The following is a 17,430-nucleotide window of genomic DNA, read 5'->3' on the forward strand; positions in this document are numbered from 1 at the left end:
TGCATTTTGTTTCACTTAAGCATTGTTTAATAAATATTGATGAATTGTATGATTCAAAAAGTCTAGCTGATAATTTGCAATTGGAATTATTTTAGGTATGGATAAAAAGAAATTCACTGGAAGTAATCATTTCCTTTTTTGAAAACCCTTATCTTCCATCTTAGAATCAATGCTATATATTGGTTCTAAGGCAGAAGAGTGATAAGGGCTAGGCAATAGGGGTCAAGTGAAGGAAGTGTCTGAGGTCATATTGGAACCCAGGACCTCCTGTCTCTAGGCCTGGCTCTCAATTCACTGAGTCACCCAGCTGTCCCTAAAAGCAATATTTTCCATAGAAATATTAGGCAATTCTAAAAATATTTTCATTGGACAATGATAAAGCAAGTCTTAATTTTCCTCATGTGACATCTATTCCTTTTCAAGGACTCAAGGACTATTCACTTGACTCTACCAATCAATTATGCTCTGATGAGGGAATTCACAAAAGAATGGAAATGAACATGTATATGCCTCAGGCTTATCTCTGAGAACTGTGTTCCCCTTGATGGGATGTAAGTTTATCACAACATGGATCATCTTTCCCTAATTTACGTAACCACAAAGCTGAGTGATACAGTGCACCCAGTCTTGAGTTTTTTAACTCCATAAGTAAAACCCTGTTCTTGGCAATGACAGTACTTAGTTAGTTACAAAGATTTATTTAGTGCCTACTAAATGCAATGCAATGTACTGGGTACTAAGTTCTTGCTCCTGAGGAGCTAATGATCTAATGAGAGAGGTAACAAGAAAACCAATGTATACAAATAATCTGCCTATTGATAAATATAAATAACTAACAAAGAGAAGGCATAAGAACTAAGATGGATCATGAAAAGTTTCTTTTAGAATGTGGGATGTTGGTTCATAGCTTCATTGAAGGACTTTAGGAAAAGCAAAAAATGGAGATAAGTAGTGAAAGAATTCCAGAAATGGAAGAAAGCCAGAGAAAATGTCTACTGGAAAGAAAAGATGAAGCATCTTGTTTATGGATAAGTAAGGAAGACGATGTCTCTGGATTAGAAAGTAAGTGGTGTGGAGTGGTCTAAAGTTACAGAAGACTGGAAAAGTTAGGGGAATGGTGCTAGTACATGAAATACTTTGACTGACACAAGGAAGAATTTGTATTTTTTTTTGGAGGTGATAGAAAGTCACTAGAGGTTATTAATTATGGGAGTGACATGGACTGACCTACACTTTAGAAAAATTACTTTGGCAGGTGAATAGATAGTTGATTGGTAGGAGGATTAACTTGTGCTGTGGCAGCTAAACTCACCTGTAAGCTCTCTGAATTGCAATAGTCTATGTGCAAGGAAATGAGTTTGTAACATTATTAGGGAAGAGCAATTTGAAAAGCATTGCACAGGTGAAATCAATAGACTTTGAAAATCATTAGCTGTCTTGGGTGAGAGGTGGAGAAGAGCCGTGGCTGAAACTGAGGTTATAAACCTTGGGTATGTAATCAGCATTGTAGGGACAGAGATCCATTTCTATGTGTCCCAGTAAAAAGCCATATTTTTTTACTATGCCCCCAAATAAGACTACAAAATTCAAATTCAATAAGGCTACAAAACAGGACTAGTATTTCTCATATTACTTATAGTGTGCAGTTCTGGGGAGCCCTTCCCTCTGGTATCACCCCGTGATAACGTTTTTTCTTCCTTTTCAGCTACACTATTTCCTGAAGAATACCCAGTTTAAGAACAGTGCTGGTGATGATGTGTTTGTAGAAGAGAGTAAAACTTCTGAAGCTCAATACGCCATTATGAACTATGTGATCTTTCCTAATGATACAGAAGTTCTGATAAAAGTGGGTCAGTTTATACCTAAGGTTTCACTTGATGGAGATTTCACAATTCATGTGGATGCCATAGAGTGGGGCTGGTGTAATTCAAAGGTCAGAGACATTTTAAATGTTAAATTTTAGTTCTAATCGCAGGAACAATTTTTGTCCTATTTGGTTGACTCTACAATGCATATATTTATGTACGTAAGACATCTAATGACTATTTGAAAAATAATCTTATAGCTGTAGGTAATGAAGAGACCTCAATACTCCATCTAGTACATTTCCTTCCATTTTACACATGAAAAAATGCTGTCATTTACTTGTTTAGTAATTCTTCAATTTATGGCCAAAGTTTCAGATTACCATTCTTTGCCACTTGAAAAATAGTTATAAATATTTTTGTACATCCTAAGTTATAGTTTATTTTTCTTAGTCATTATCTCTCCTTGAATTTTTGTTTACTTGTTTTAGTTATGTTAGATTCTTCGTGACCCTATTTTGCATTTTCCTAGCAAAGATAATAAAGTGCTTTCCTACTTCCTTCTCTATTTCATTTTACAGATGAAGAAACAGAGGCAAATAGGATTAAGTGACTTGGTCAGGATAAAATAGCTAGCAAGTGCCTGACACCATATTTGAACTCAGGAAGAATCATATTCCTGACTATGCCTGGCATTGTCTTTGTTCTATCACTTGTCTACACTCTGTTAATCTACCTTCTGATTCCATTTTCTCCCTTTTCTGAGCAGTTTATATGAGAATGAATTTGAAATGTCAGCCTCTTGTCCTTTTTTTGAACATATATCTTCTTAGATACCATGGTTATGTGAAATACTTTCCCCTATCTTTCCATTCCCTTCTCCACTTATTGTATTCATTTTCCATTCTTTCCATTCCTTTCTTAATTTCATGAAGACATAATAGACCCACTTGAAGGTGAAGAACAAATAGTCTTATTATTAGTTTTTTATCCTCTTGACATATTTTTTAACCTCATAATTTCTATATAGGTTGAATTTTTTCATGAGTAATAATTTATTAATTAAAGTTCTGTTTTTTTTTTAGTTTTCTAGGAAAGTTATTTCTAGGTTATAAACTTATATACTTTCCCTTCTGGAATATGGTATTCCAAACTACCTGATCCATTTGGGTGGTGGTTGCCATAAGTTATGTGATCTTTACCATGACTATGATTAATTTGTGATTACATGAATACTGAAATGAATTTTTCTTTCTGGATACTTGAGTTATTTTTCACTTGTATTGAGAACTCTAGATTTTGACTAGAATTTCCTCAGAAGTCTCATTTTGGAAATTATTTTACAAACTCAGTGTGAGTAAGTGGATTTTTAAAATTTCATTTTTTGTTCTCTGTTTCTAAGATATAGGCAGATTTGTTTTTAAGATTTCGTGAAATTTGGTATCTGATTTCTCTCCGTGGTAATGGAATTTAGATAGACTTATAGTTCTTATTTTTTCTCCTCTATATGTTTTTGAGATAATTTATTTTTGTTTTGAGATACTTTGTTTTCTTTGACTTTTCAATCTTTTGAATTTAATTAAATAGTCCTTGTTTTCTCATGAGGTCAATGGTTTCCATTTTGTTCATTTTGGTGTTCAGAGTTTGTTATTATGACAGATTTTTGTCCATCTCGTTTCAATCTATTTAATCTTTTTCCAATTTTTCTTTGAAATAGTTTGTATTTTTCTAAATTTTTCATCCAACACTGATTTCACTGATTAAAAACATTTAACTGTTAAAAAATCCTGTTTGTTACTACAACTACTCCTTTCATTGTATACAGTATAGAACCTGACACCAATCCTTACTCCAGAAGATCAATTGTGGGTACACATTACCTTCACAGTCCATTCTGGATTTCTGATCCAAAATGAATAGTGAGGGACAGACCTAAAATAAAGTACCTGTTCTCATTAAGGTGTTGTGTTATTCATTTAGGAATTGCTCTTTTCTTGGTGCATAGACTCATATGGCATTAACTTGCCCAAACGCTTTCTCTAGAATCTCTAGATCCCTCTGTATATATCCTTATGTCAACCTGGTCTTGAAAAATGACTGAATTTTTCTTACATCTATGAAAAATTCTGATGAATTTCTAGATCTGTTTGAGAAGCTGTGGTTTACAGTTGTGCTGTACTATATTCTCCTTTTCCACCATCTTGGGTCTAAAATAGTATATCTTCTTAATATATCCAGTGTTCCTCCCCAAGACATCTCTTTAAGTTTTGTTTCTTTTCAATAAGTCACTTTCATCATCCATCACTTCTACCTACTTTGTCATCTGGGGTCCTCTTCTCCAAGGTTCCATTATGCTTTGTCTCCCTTCTAGTCATAATAGTTGAGAGCTTCTCCAAAATATCACTAAAACTACCACACTCAATAAGAATTTCTTCCATCTTAAAGATATATAAATGGAAAATATATAAAGGGAAGAGGCATTATTACACACTTAATAGTTGCAAGGTCCTTTATAAATTTTATCTCTTTTTGTCCTCCCAACCATCCTGTGAGTTAAGTAGTATTATTATCCTATTTGACAGTTTACTAAACAGAAGCACATAAAACATAAATGTATTGGCCAGGGTGTTAGAGCTAATACATTAAGCTGGATTTAAATTCATGTCTTCCTGAATCCAAGGTCTGCAGTGTATCTCTACTACCAATAACTTTCTTTGACAGCAGTTTTCAAAGCAAGAGTTACATAGAAAATTAACCTCCCCTTTCCCACCCCAAACCTTAGCAGAAATATATTCCATTCTTCTGTTATTGCCTTAGGTTTCCTGTGGAGTATGCAGTGACAATTGTGGCCCTGGATTCAGGAAGACCCCATTGCAAGGGCAGCCAGTCTGCTGCTTTGAGTGCTCCCAGTGCCCAGAAGGGGAGATTTCTAGCCAGATGAGTGAGTTTCTGCCAAGAATTCTCTTTTTGTTGTTATTCATATANATGTCTATCTCAGAAAAATTTGTTGCCAGGAAGATGAGATGACACTTGGATCATAGATTCAGAGTTAGAAGGGACCTTAGTAATTCCTGTTCTTACAGAGGAGAAAAGCCAAAACCCAGAGGGATTAAGACTTGTCCAAGGCTACTGAGAGATGGGATTTGAACCCAATCCTCTTTACAAAACATCATGTTACCTCTTTAGTTGATTCTACTATTTCTAGAAGACTTTCTGGTATCACCTAATCCTGGAATGGCTCATCCTACATCCATCCCCTCCAATGGAAAATCTTCTCTTCCCTCCCCAAATATTTCCAGAGTACTCTGGTTCTTTCTTTTGCTACCATCATTCACTCACTCACTCCTTCTCTCTCTCTCTTTTCTTTTCTCTCTCTCTCTCTCTCTCTCTCTCTCTCTCTCTCTCTCTCTCTCTCTCTCTCTCTCTCTCTGTCTTTGACTCTGTTTCTAAACAATTTTTTTCTGTATTCTGTGTTCTTCAGCCTTTGTTTATGTCTCTCCATGTTTTGCTTCCAATTTCCTTCCCTATCTTTATTCATATGTATCTCTCTGAAATCTCCCTCAATTTCCTTCTTTCTGTGTCCTTATTTCTCCTTCCTCCAGTCTGCTTATTTTTGCTGGTCCCATATAGGATCCATTCCCGTACTGAACTCTGAACTTTATATGTTGTTTTAACTGAGCCTTTCTCTACCTGGGTTTGCCCAATTAAAGTCAAACAAATCTCTATTACAGGACAAGGAGAAAATATTTTCTTCCTAAGAATATAATTCCAAGCATTCAGAGTTAGACTCACTGAGAAGTCAGTCTGATTGCCCAATTACATGTGGGAATAAGGAAACTGTTTAGTGATTCACAAAAATAGTTCACACTGGTCCTACTTGGAATTTAATTAAATTATGAACTGAATATTACAGTCTCTCTTTACTGATGGTTTGTTGACTGGCTTCCTAAAGCAAGCCTTGCATTCTTTCCAAAGGTTCTTAACAAGCTTATTAAGAAAGGTAGACCTTCCACTAAATTTTTCAGCTATCACCAGATGTCCCTCATGTTTCTTTTCTAGACTGAATTTTCTATTTGAAACCTGCTCTGGAACATTACTGAGCTTTTTAGTAGAGATGTATAATCCCTCAAAAGAGTTTGACTTGACTATCCTCACATTGCAGACAGAGTTCATATAGACTGCCTATTTTATGTCACATAATGTCACACACTGTGATATTCTTTTAGAAAGACAACCTACACAGGTTGCACATTAGACTGAATGTCTAGGACGGATAGTACTGTGATTGGGTTGGACCAAGTGTTGTACAGGAACCAGAGAGTAGCCTATTATAAATATGGAAAATTATAACTCTATGTCCTCAAATTTATTCCAGAATTGAAAGCTGGTCTTTAAAAGCCAATCTATTAATAGTGTTATTTTCCTTTTGTGAGATATGCAGTAAGATTTTCCAAAGAACTGAAAAGGAAAATGACTCCAAAAGCAATTGAGAAGCACATAGTGGGTGTGAAGAGATTTGTTTTTATCATGTAATAAAAGAGGTCATTAAAAGAAGAGTATGCATACCAGATGTATAACAATAAATAATGAAGGATAGTAATAGATGAAATTGTTATAATGTGAGTGTCAAGGAAGAGAAGTGGCCAGTCATATTGCTTCCTTGATAGGTTCACATTAGGAATTAGTGAGGAAATTTTTCATAATTTTAGCAGTCCTGCAGTAGTCTCCCAAACATGTGGGACACCAAGGACAAGAGTGTTACAGATTGGGAAGTCAGAGATCAATTCTGATTTTCCAGAAAGGAAAGAAAACCAAAATCAGTGGACCCATAGATGCATTTGAATTTTGAGTGTTGAAGAAATTGTGAGAAGGGAAAGAGCATGGAAAGTAATCAAGTAAACAAGACTGATGATGAAAAAATGAGTTAAGGAGATGAATATTTCAATGACTGACTTTGGATGTCATGTATAATTCTGGCTGAGGATGTGGATGGACAGGGAAGATCCTAATTCCCATGGGTGTAATGGAAAATGATTTATAAATTTCACTATTTGTCCTAACATATAAATCTACATTTAGAAGAAATTCTGCTTCTAATTGAACCAGTGCTGAATCATAGCAGGTTTTTCAGAAATCCTTTTCCACCATGCTTTTTTTTTACATGAAACTATTCTAAGGAAATAATAGAAAAGAAGCAGGAAGTGCAAAGCAGAGGCAGAGTGAGAATTCCAGAACTCTGGAGACACTGACTCTGTTGGGACAGTTGACTGTACTTTGGCTCTCTCTTTGGAGGAAGATTCTGCCTGTGTTTGTGGACTTATTCGTCAAGCCTGTTACCTTTTGGGGAAGAGGTTGAATTTGGTTTAACTCCATGGGTGGACTGTGTGAGTAAAATCCTTACTCACCTTCTTATTGGATCTATTACCTGCTGCTGTGATTTTCTACTGGGCTCCTGCCAGGCACAGAGGACAGCTGTTTGTGAAGATATCTCCCTTTGACCCAGTAGACCTGTATACCTTCCAGCTTCTCTTACTCTGAATACCTGCAAAGGGGGGAATTATGGTTAGGCCAGGAAGCTGGGATCTTTAGGTAGAGATTTTAGTGTAGTAACATATATCTGTAGGACTTTGGCGGGAGGAATTAGTTATAATACCATAAACCCTAATTTATATAGAGTGGTAACTTGTCAGTTTCTCTCTGAAATCCTTTCCAACCTAATAACTTCTGATTACTGCCCCAAAGGACTTTACCATCAAGAATCTAGAAAAACAACTAACCCTTACCTACTATGCCTATGCCATTTATTTTTTATTTCATTTGGCAAGCTAGACAGGTTTGGGCAAGATTAACAGTTAAGTGAGGGCTGTGAGTTATAAAACAAGGGTGACATTTGGGAGCTGCTGATGGAATTCTATCCAAGCTGTCACACAGTAGCAGTACATTGCAAAGTTCCAGTTCCCTCAGAATTGGGTAGGTTGCTGCCCAAGGTGCTGAAGTGACATTTCTAAGGGTGATTGACACCTGGGGGATTTTAAAATTTAAAAGGACAGATTTAAAACCCATTTAAAGAGATGAGACAATTAAAGGGATGAGAAGCAGATGTGCTAAGTGAAAATTTTTTGTTTGTGATTTGTTTTTAATCAAAGTGGCTACTAGTAATACATATCCCATATTGTATTATACAATTGTACAACAATATAACATCATGGCAGGGGATATGGTAAACACAATTTTACTGTTTATTTATTATTGTTTAACATATGTTCCATATTGTATCTTCAAAGTGTTTCCCAATTTATGCTACATGTTGTTAAGCTATGGGTGTATGAAACCTGTAATGGAGACAACTATTTAAATGATTTGTGCCTATTTGCCTCTGTTGGGTTTATGTTTTCTGATTTTTTACACCTGTAGATGGGTGTTTTTGGAACTGTGTGGAAATTAAAGGCTATGTTTAAATGGATGTGCAGGGATTCAGAGCTTAAACAAATGTTAATACAAATGCAAGCTATGCTTGATGTTATGGAGCAGTGTTTTATTTTTTTTATTATTTAAAAATTTTTTTTATTTTAAACCCTTAACTTCTGTGTATTGACTTATAGGTGGAAGAGTGGTAAGGGTAGGCAATGGGGGTCAAGTGACTTGCCCAGGGTCACACAGCTGGGAATGGAGCAGTGTTTTAAAGATGGCATGGTACCTAATAATTATTCTGGCTATGGCATAAGGGATGATATGATGGTTAAGGATGGTAAAGAAGGAAAGGCTAAGGGACAAATGATATTGGAAAGAGAGGCTGCAGAACTGAATAAGAACCCAGTGAATTTGTTTCCTCTCAGGGATATTTCTTGTGTTTCTCCAGATGGGATTTTAAACCTAAAGTCCCATAAACAATTCTCCTCTGCAGGCCTGGATGCTATTAAACATAGAAGCTCTCGTTTCTTTGATGAACCAGCCAAAGTAATATAGGAATTTCAGAGTGAAATAAAAATGTTCGATCCAGACTATGCGGATTTTTATCTTTTGATGGAGGAATTGCTTATGAAAAGGGAGAGGAATGAGTTCATTGAGGAAACTAAGAATAGTCCACCATTGACCCCATGGCAGGAACACTACAAAGAACTTGATTTAAATTCTGTACACAATTATAGGATGCTTAAACAGTCCAGAAAGTCTATCTTAGAGGTCATGGAGAGACAATTCTGTTGTTCCAATGCATGGTCAAAATTCAAAAAAGTAAGACAGAATCCTGATGAAACTCCTGCAGATTTTCTGGATAGAATTTCTGAAGATGATAAGTTACAGCTAGGCTTAGATGTGTTGGCAGATGAGACCACTGCTCACATCAAGAGGTTGTTTTTAAATAATGCATGCTCAGCAGTGAGGAAGTTTTTCAAAGAATATTGTTCAGACTCGGAACTGATGTCCTTAGAGGTACTAAAGAAAAAGGCAACATAAATATATGCAATTGATAAAGACAAAATTAGTGATGATAAAGATACAGTAATTGAAAATATTAAGAAGCAAGAGAAGCAAATAATAGGGCTAAGGATAGTGAAATAAAAGAAGTCAAAGCTATTGCTGCTCTTAGGTCAGTCCAACCAAGGGGGCAATATGTTCCAAGTGAAAGAAGATCAAGGCTCCAAAGGTGCTATTTATGTAATAAAATTTTACATTTTTGTATGGGATTGTAGATACAGAGGATAGTTTCCTAGACAAATCAATAGAAATAAAAATAATGGATATAATAGATATAACAATAATGGTTACAGACAGAATAATGGTTGGAATAATGGAAATAATTACCTGAGACAAAATAATGTTAACATGCCAAAAGCTTGTTGTCAGAGAGCCTAAGCACAGTATTTGAATAAAATACAGGAGTGGGTGAGATCAGGAGAAAGGTCAAAATATAGCCAGATAGTGAGTGGATAGAAAGGTGATCAGAACAAAGGGGCATGTTCATTATGAAGATACACTCTGAGTTCTAAAGTATTTGAAAAATCAAAGGAAAATGGATTGGACATTAATGGAATTGAATGTGATAAGGATAAAGATAATGAATTTATGAATAATTTGATTGAAACAAACGATAATTTAATTACTGTTAATGCTTGTGAGGAAAAATTGTGATGTGGAATGGAAATAGTTGAAAATTCTAATGATTGTAAAATAATAGAGAATAACAAAGGATGAAAAATGGATAAGGATAATGTGATTGTAAATGAGAATAATGATACTAGGGTAGAGGTGAAAAGGAACAATGGGAGTAGTGTAAAATCAGATGAAGGCGTTAAAGATGTAAAATCCTGGGAATATCACGCAATTCAAGCAGATGTGAGTTTGGATGAAGAGAAAATGACTGAGCTTTGTACTGATGTTACTGTGTTAGCTCCGATGTTGGAAACATTCCAGCCGCTGAATTGTACAGAACCACATGTGCCTTTAACTATTGGAGACCAGATCTATGACCTTCTGGTCGACACTGGAGCTAGTAAATCAGTTTCGCAAAGGTTTTCAGAGAATTGTAGAGCTGTTGGTACAATGGAAGTAATAGATGCTACCAGTAAATCATGGAGAGTAGCAAAATTACAACCTAAAATGATTACTTTAGGTTCATTATCTATGGAGCATGCATTCCTTTGTATGTCAGAATGTCCAATGAATCTCTTGGGTAGAGATTTATTGTGTAACTGAGGGCAACAATCTACTGTACTGAAACTAGTGACATCTCTTTATATCCACCAGAAGAATTTATGAAAGCATTTCCATTGCTGTTCTTAGATTGAGTAAGAAGAGAGGTGACTTAGGTTCAATTTATCCAATATCTGAGGATATCTCTAAGGATTTTTGGTCAAAATAGTCCACAGATGTGAGTTTATTGAAATCAGCTACCACAGTCAGGGTGAGGACTAAGGAAGGACAATTTCCTTGTGTACCTCAATATCCCTCGACTAAAGAAGCAATTGAGGGTATGAGACCAATCATAGAATCCCTAATCCAACAGGGGATAATTATACCTTGCTTCTCAGAATTTAATACTCCTATTCTTCCAATTAAAAAAATCAAAACTGGATGAGAATGGGAAGCCTGTATATCATTTTATTCAGGATTTAAGAACAGTCAATGATTATGTAATCAAAACTCATCCTGTTATACCAAGCCCAGCTGCTATAATTTCTTCCATTTCAAGTCAGGCAAGATATTTCACTGTGTCAGATTTATGATCAGCTTTTTTCTCAATTCCCATTCATGAGGATTCTCAAAAGATCTTTGCTTTTACCTGGGAAAAGACTCATAGCCTTGGACTCATCTTCCTCAGGCTTATACAGACTCACCTAGCCAATTTTCAAAAATTCTAAATAGAAATCTAAAAAATATAAAATTCAAAGAAAGTAAATTAGTGCATTTTGGGGATGATATTATTCTTGCATCCCCAAATGCAAAGGTGTGTCTAAGAGATAGCAAGATTCTTTTGATAGAATTATATAAGCATGGGCATAAAATCTCCAAGGCAAAATTACAAGGGTTTTTTTTATCGAGTGCAATATCTAGGTTTTGTGTTATCAGAGGGTTCAAGAAGTATAACACAGAAAAGAATAGCTGATATCTAGAAACTGAGTGCTCCAAAGACTAAAAAGCAGCTCAGAGCTGTTCTTGAAACAACTGGATTCTGTAGACAATGGATACCTGGATATAGTGAAATAACAAAATGTCTAACAGATTTTAACCAGGAATATAGAACCTGAACCTCTGAAACTAAAGCCTGAACATCTGCAAGCCTTAAATAAGCTTAAAGAAGTCATTTTATCTGCTTCAGCATTGGGAATCCAAGACTATACTAAATCATTCCAATTATTTGTTAATGAGAGTGAAGGTGTAATTTTTGGGGCATGACTCTAAAATGTTTCCTATAGCCCTTCCAAAGACTAATATCCATGCATAGACTAACAGTCAAATATTCTTTCTCTCTACTTTATTGTTCAACTCATATGACAATTTAAATCTAGAATATGACACAGAAATATCAGAGTTGTTAGAGAATGCTAAAACAATTGATCTTTTACTTTTTAACATTTTAACCAACATCAAAAATGAAGTTATGTATCTGAGCTCTACAATTGGATCTGTGATTTCACAGGTAAAGTGAATTCTTGCATTAGGAAAGGAATTAATGAAATTGACTCCAACACTGCAGGTCATCGATTTAGCTGAACCTTATTTTCTTAGCTTTTCCTAGGACATTGAGAGGCTGAATGCCTTTCACAGGATTACAAAATCATATGTATGAGAGTGAGGACTTAAGGGGAGTCATCAAGAATGGGTAAATAGAGTTCTGCATAATAGAATTTTTAAAGTCAACATATCATCAGATATTGGAAGAAGACTGAATGGTCCCACATTTCATCAAATGGTATTAATTTTTTTTGCCTTGCCTTAGCTTTTTTCAAGCTAAGTTAGTTGGTCATTTTCCTTTTAACTCAAAGAGTACCAAAATGATATCACTATTTCAAGGTCAATATACAGTGTCTACTATATTCAGAAGCCATTTATGTAGGTGCTCATTGTGGTGTTGTGGATGGAGCACTGGGCTTGGTATAAGGAAGAATCATTTTCCTAGGTTCAAATTTGTTCTGAGACATTTACTATTTGTGTGATCTTGGCAAATTATTTAACTTTAATTTACCTCAGGTCCTCATCTATAAAATGAGCTGGAGGAGGAAATGCCAAATTCCTCCAGTGTCTTTGCCAAGAAAATCCCAAATGGGGTCTCAAAGAGTTGGATATGACTGAAACAACTGAATAATTATCTTCTTCAAATGATCATTAGTGTCAATTTTCAAGACCTGGAATCTTTAGAGTAGAAAGGGATCTTAGAAATAATTAAATATAACTGTCTTTTTGGCAAAGAGGAAATTGAATTCCAGAGATTCTAAGTGACTTTCATAAGGTCATACAGCTTGAGATTCCAGTGGATTACACTTCCTACTCAAGTCTCCCATTTTTTTGTCAGCTAACAATTCTTCAGGTGCCTAGTCAATCAGAATAAGGTCAGAAGTTGAGTAAAAAGTATTTAAGAACATATTTAAAATTCACAAAATTAAAATGAGAGGCTGAGATAAATTAAATTATAAACTATATTTCAAGGTCAGGATTTTGAGGTTGAGGCCTAGAAATGAAAAAAAGTTGGCCTAAGCTTAGCTGCTGTATTTGTTAGTTACCAGCAACATTGTCTCTTAGAAAAGAGGAAAGGGGATTTTGCATCTATAGAGGCTGAAGGAACTGTTGCAGCTATCATGATTATTTCCTAATTTGAGTATAAGGATATTTCCAGGAATATATATATACTGAGTGTTGAACCCTTTTTTGTCTTCTACAGATGCAGAGCATTGTATGAAGTGCCCAGAGGATGAATACCCAAATAAGCAGAGAGATCGCTGCCTCCCCAAGGTTGTGACCTTCCTGAATGTGAAAGAACCTTTGGGGATGACTTTGGTCTTCATGACTTTCTCCTTATCTTTACTGACAGCTCTTGTTCTGGGAGTCTTTGTGAAGTTCCAACACACTCCCATAGTCAAAGCCAATAACAGGAATCTCAGCTATACGCTCCTCATTTCCCTTATCTTCTGTTTCCTCTGCTCCCTGCTCTTCCTAGGTCATCCTACAGCTGCCACCTGTTTCCTTCGACAAACAGTATTTGGAGTTGTCTTCACAGTGGCTGTTTCCTCCATTTTAGCCAAAACTATAATAGTGGTTCTGGCTTTCAAAGGTATCAGGCCAGGGAGCAGGATCCGCATGTTCATGCATCCTAGAGTGTCGATCTATGTTGTTCTCATCTGTTCAGGAATTCAAGTGATTTTCTGTGTTCTTTGGTTGGTTACTTATCCTCCCTTTCCAGAGGCAGACACACACTCTGAATATGGCCACATAATTCTTAGATGCAATGAAGGGTCTGACTTTATATTTTACTGTGTCTTGGGCTACTTGGGCTTTCTGGCTCTGGGAAGCTTTACCGTGGCTTTCCTGGCCAGAAACCTTCCTGACACCTTCAATGAAGCCAAGTTCATCACTTTTAGCATGCTGGTGTTTTGCAGTGTCTGGGCCTCTTTTCTTCCCACATATCATAGCACCAAAGGGAAGGCCATGGTGGTGGTGGAGATCTTCTCCATCTTGGCCTCCAGTGTTGGGTTATTGGGCTGCATTTTTATTCCAAAGTGTTATGTGATCCTCTTGAAACCAGACAGAAATACCCTGGAAAAGATCCAAAATAAACAAGATTCCAGAGGCAAGATTTTTCTGTAGCAAGGACTTATGCTTCCAGTTCTGTGAATATTAGGCTTAAGGAATAACTCACATTAATCTAACATAGCCATGTGTGTCAGTTTTTATGTTTTTCAAATCCTTCGTAATATGTATCACACTCTTTCTGGCTATTTTTATCAAGTTCTACTCATAAAAATTTCCCAGAATACAATGACTTTTGATTTTGAGGATGTTGCTACTAATTATGGTAGACACTACTTCTAGAGAAGAGGGTAAAATCTGGAAATACTAGATTTTCAGAATGTTTCAAGTTTTTAGTGCTATCCCTTTGGGGAATAGGGGAAGGGGAGAAAAAGAGTTATGATGAATCTTTCCTATCTCTCCTACCAAGTATCAGTTATGTTTAAAAATTACTGCACAAACTGAATGAACCACAGCTTAATGGTTGAATTCTGGGATCTTTTGTTTCTTTTCCATAACTGCAGAATTTGACTCATTTTATTAAATTGTCTTCAATGCATCTTTATTGATCATCATTTTTTATCCAATGACAGGAAATTCTGGGAATTGAGTGAACTACATGAATATCATCTTGTGTCTCAATTCTCAGGTTTGGTCAATTCCCTTTTTGTTCAATTGTGGGTCTAGTGCAATTTCTGTTTTGTGAGAAAACTGTTTCCAATTATGGGAATAGCAAAAAAAATTATTTCATTGTTTGAAGAACCTAATGCCTGGGAACCTAGACAATCTCTATCTATTTTTTAGTCCCTTAACTAAAGATCTAGATGGTTTTGAACACAAATCAAGTCAGATCTGAAGATTTATGCAAGGATTTTCCCAAAATTATACATTTGAATATAATAAAAACCATATGAGCATATCAGTAGTCTCAGAAAAAGTCTTTGACAAAATACAACATTCATTCTCATGAAAATATTGGAATGCAGAGTTATGAGTGGATTTTTCCTTAAAATGATACCAAGCATCTACCTAAAATCACCAGCAAGTATTATTTGCAGTAGTGACAACCTAAAGCCTTTCCAATAAGATCAGGAGTGAAACAAGGATGCCCATTATCACCCATATTATTAAACACAGTATTAAAAATATTACCAAAAGCAATTAGAGAAGAAAAAGAAATCAGAATGTGAAATGAGACAATAAAAATTATCTCTGTTTGAAGAGGACATGATGGTATTTGTAGAAAATATCAGTGATTCAGTGAAATGACTGAAACTATCAAAATTTTTTGTAAAGATGGAGGATATAAAGTCAACCCTCATAAATTATCAACATTTTCATGCATTATTAAATGCCTGCAAGAAGAGATAGAAAGAGATACTCTATTTAAAATAACCAGTGAAAGAGAAAAATACCCAGAAGTATACCTGCAAAAACAAAACCAGAATTTAGTAAACATAATTATAAAACACTATTTACACAAACAAAATCAGATCTAAAAATGTGGAGAAATATTAATTACTCATGAACAGGGAAAGCAAATAAAATTAAAATGGCAATACTACCTAAATTAATTTTCCTATTTAATATCATCCAATTAAATTATCAAAAATATTTTATTTGCCAAAAAATAATCAAATTTTTTGAAGAACAACAGATCAAGAAAATAAAAATAATTAATGAAAAATGTATAAAGGAAAGAGGTTAAGAAGTACTAGATTTGGAATTGTATTATAAAAGAGTAATTATCAAAAACTATCTGGTATTGTCTAAGAAACAGCTAAATTTGTGGGAGAAGAGAGACAAAAACAAAAATAGGAAGAGATTGTAGTAACCCTATATTTGATAAAAAGCTTTGATACAGGTTTTTGAGATAGGAAATGAATGATTGATTAAAAATTGTTGCAACAACTGGAATGTAATTCAGCACAAACTAGCTATAGACCAATATTTTACCCAATTCACTAAGATTAGATGAAAATGTGACATGATCTAGACATAAAAGGACATACATATCATAAATAAATTAGAAGAACAAGGATCATATTGCATATTAGATTTATGGTTTAGAGAAGAATTTATGAGTCAACAAGAAATGGGAAGCATTATAAAATGTAAAGTATATTATTTTGAGTATAGTAAATTGAAACATTTTTGACAAATATTGCCAAATTAGAAGGAAAACATGAACCTGGAGAAAAATTTGTAGACAGCTTCTCAGATAGATTTCTCATATCCAAAATATATAGAAGCTTGTCAAATTTATCAGAATAAGAACCATTTCCCACTTGATAAATGGATAAAAAATAGGAACAATTATCAGTTGAAGAAATAAAAGCCATATGTAGGTAAAATAAAAAAAAAGCGTTCTGAATCACTACTGGTTAAAGAAATAAAAACCAAAACAATTCTTAGGTATTCTCTTATATCCATGAGATTGGCTAAAATGACAATAGTACAAAATAACAGATGTTGGAGGGAATGTGGAAAAAATGGAAACACTAATATACTGTTGGTAGAGCTGTGAACTGACCCAACTATTTTGGAAAGCACTTTGGAATCAGAGAGTTACATTGTACCTACCCTAGGACCTAGCCATATTATTACTTGACTGTTTCCCAAAAAGATCAGGCAAAAAGGAAAGGAAGGTATATATTTCAATATATTTATAGCAACCCTCTTTGTGGTGGCAAAAAACTGGAAATTGAGGGGATGACCATCAACTTAAGAAGAAAAAAATAAATCATATGTATATGACTGTGATGGAATACTACTGAACCATAAGAAACAATAAGCCAGCTAATTTAAAAAAAAGGTAGAAAGAACTACATTGAATAATGAACATTAAAATGGGTCAAACCAAGAGAATATTATATATAGCTATAGATTTAACACTTGAAGTGTAACTTTTTAAATGTCATCTCTAGAGAATGAAATATGAAAGATATAATCTATGTAAACATGTTCATCTGCTAGTTTTCAGCCTTCTATGATGGGGGAGGGGAAAAGGGTCTGTGGCAATTAATAAATTCTAATAATAAGAAATTATACTTTTGAATCTACTCATAAATATTTTATGAATATTTGCTCTGAATTGTTCAAATGATTTCTGTTCCCATTTTTTAAATTGAATACAGATACTTGGGGAGAGTAGGATTCCTTTTTTTGTGATTTTAGTCAATTAAGCCTGTTTATTCTTATGCTCCAAAGTTGGAAGTCCCTAATCTTTCCTCCAATTAACAGTCAGATTACTCAACCACGTGTTCTAGTTTTAATATTGTTAATGGTTTTTTTATGAATAAAATCTGTCTCTATATATTGGTGTTCAGTGACAATTTGAGGAGTCTTGGCCATGTTTATTATGATCAGAAGCTTGAATCTTTATTTAACAATCATTTCATAT

General features: G+C 34.7%; 1 protein-coding gene across 1 annotated transcript in view; it reads left to right on the forward strand.

Moving 5' to 3' along the window:
• Positions 1-14,105, forward strand: part of LOC123230466 (vomeronasal type-2 receptor 26-like) — a 58,557-nt gene extending 44,452 nt beyond the window's left edge. The window contains exons 4-6 of the mRNA XM_044656618.1: positions 1,706-1,933; positions 4,623-4,746; positions 13,183-14,105. Of these exons, the coding sequence (XP_044512553.1) occupies positions 1,706-1,933; positions 4,623-4,746; positions 13,183-14,105 (1,275 nt within the window). The remainder of the gene's footprint in view (positions 1-1,705; positions 1,934-4,622; positions 4,747-13,182) is intronic.
• The last annotated feature ends 3,325 nt before the right edge of the window (positions 14,106-17,430 follow it).

This window comes from Gracilinanus agilis, chromosome 1 (assembly GCF_016433145.1).
Source record: "Gracilinanus agilis isolate LMUSP501 chromosome 1, AgileGrace, whole genome shotgun sequence".
NCBI classification, from domain to species: Eukaryota; Metazoa; Chordata; class Mammalia; order Didelphimorphia; family Didelphidae; genus Gracilinanus; species Gracilinanus agilis.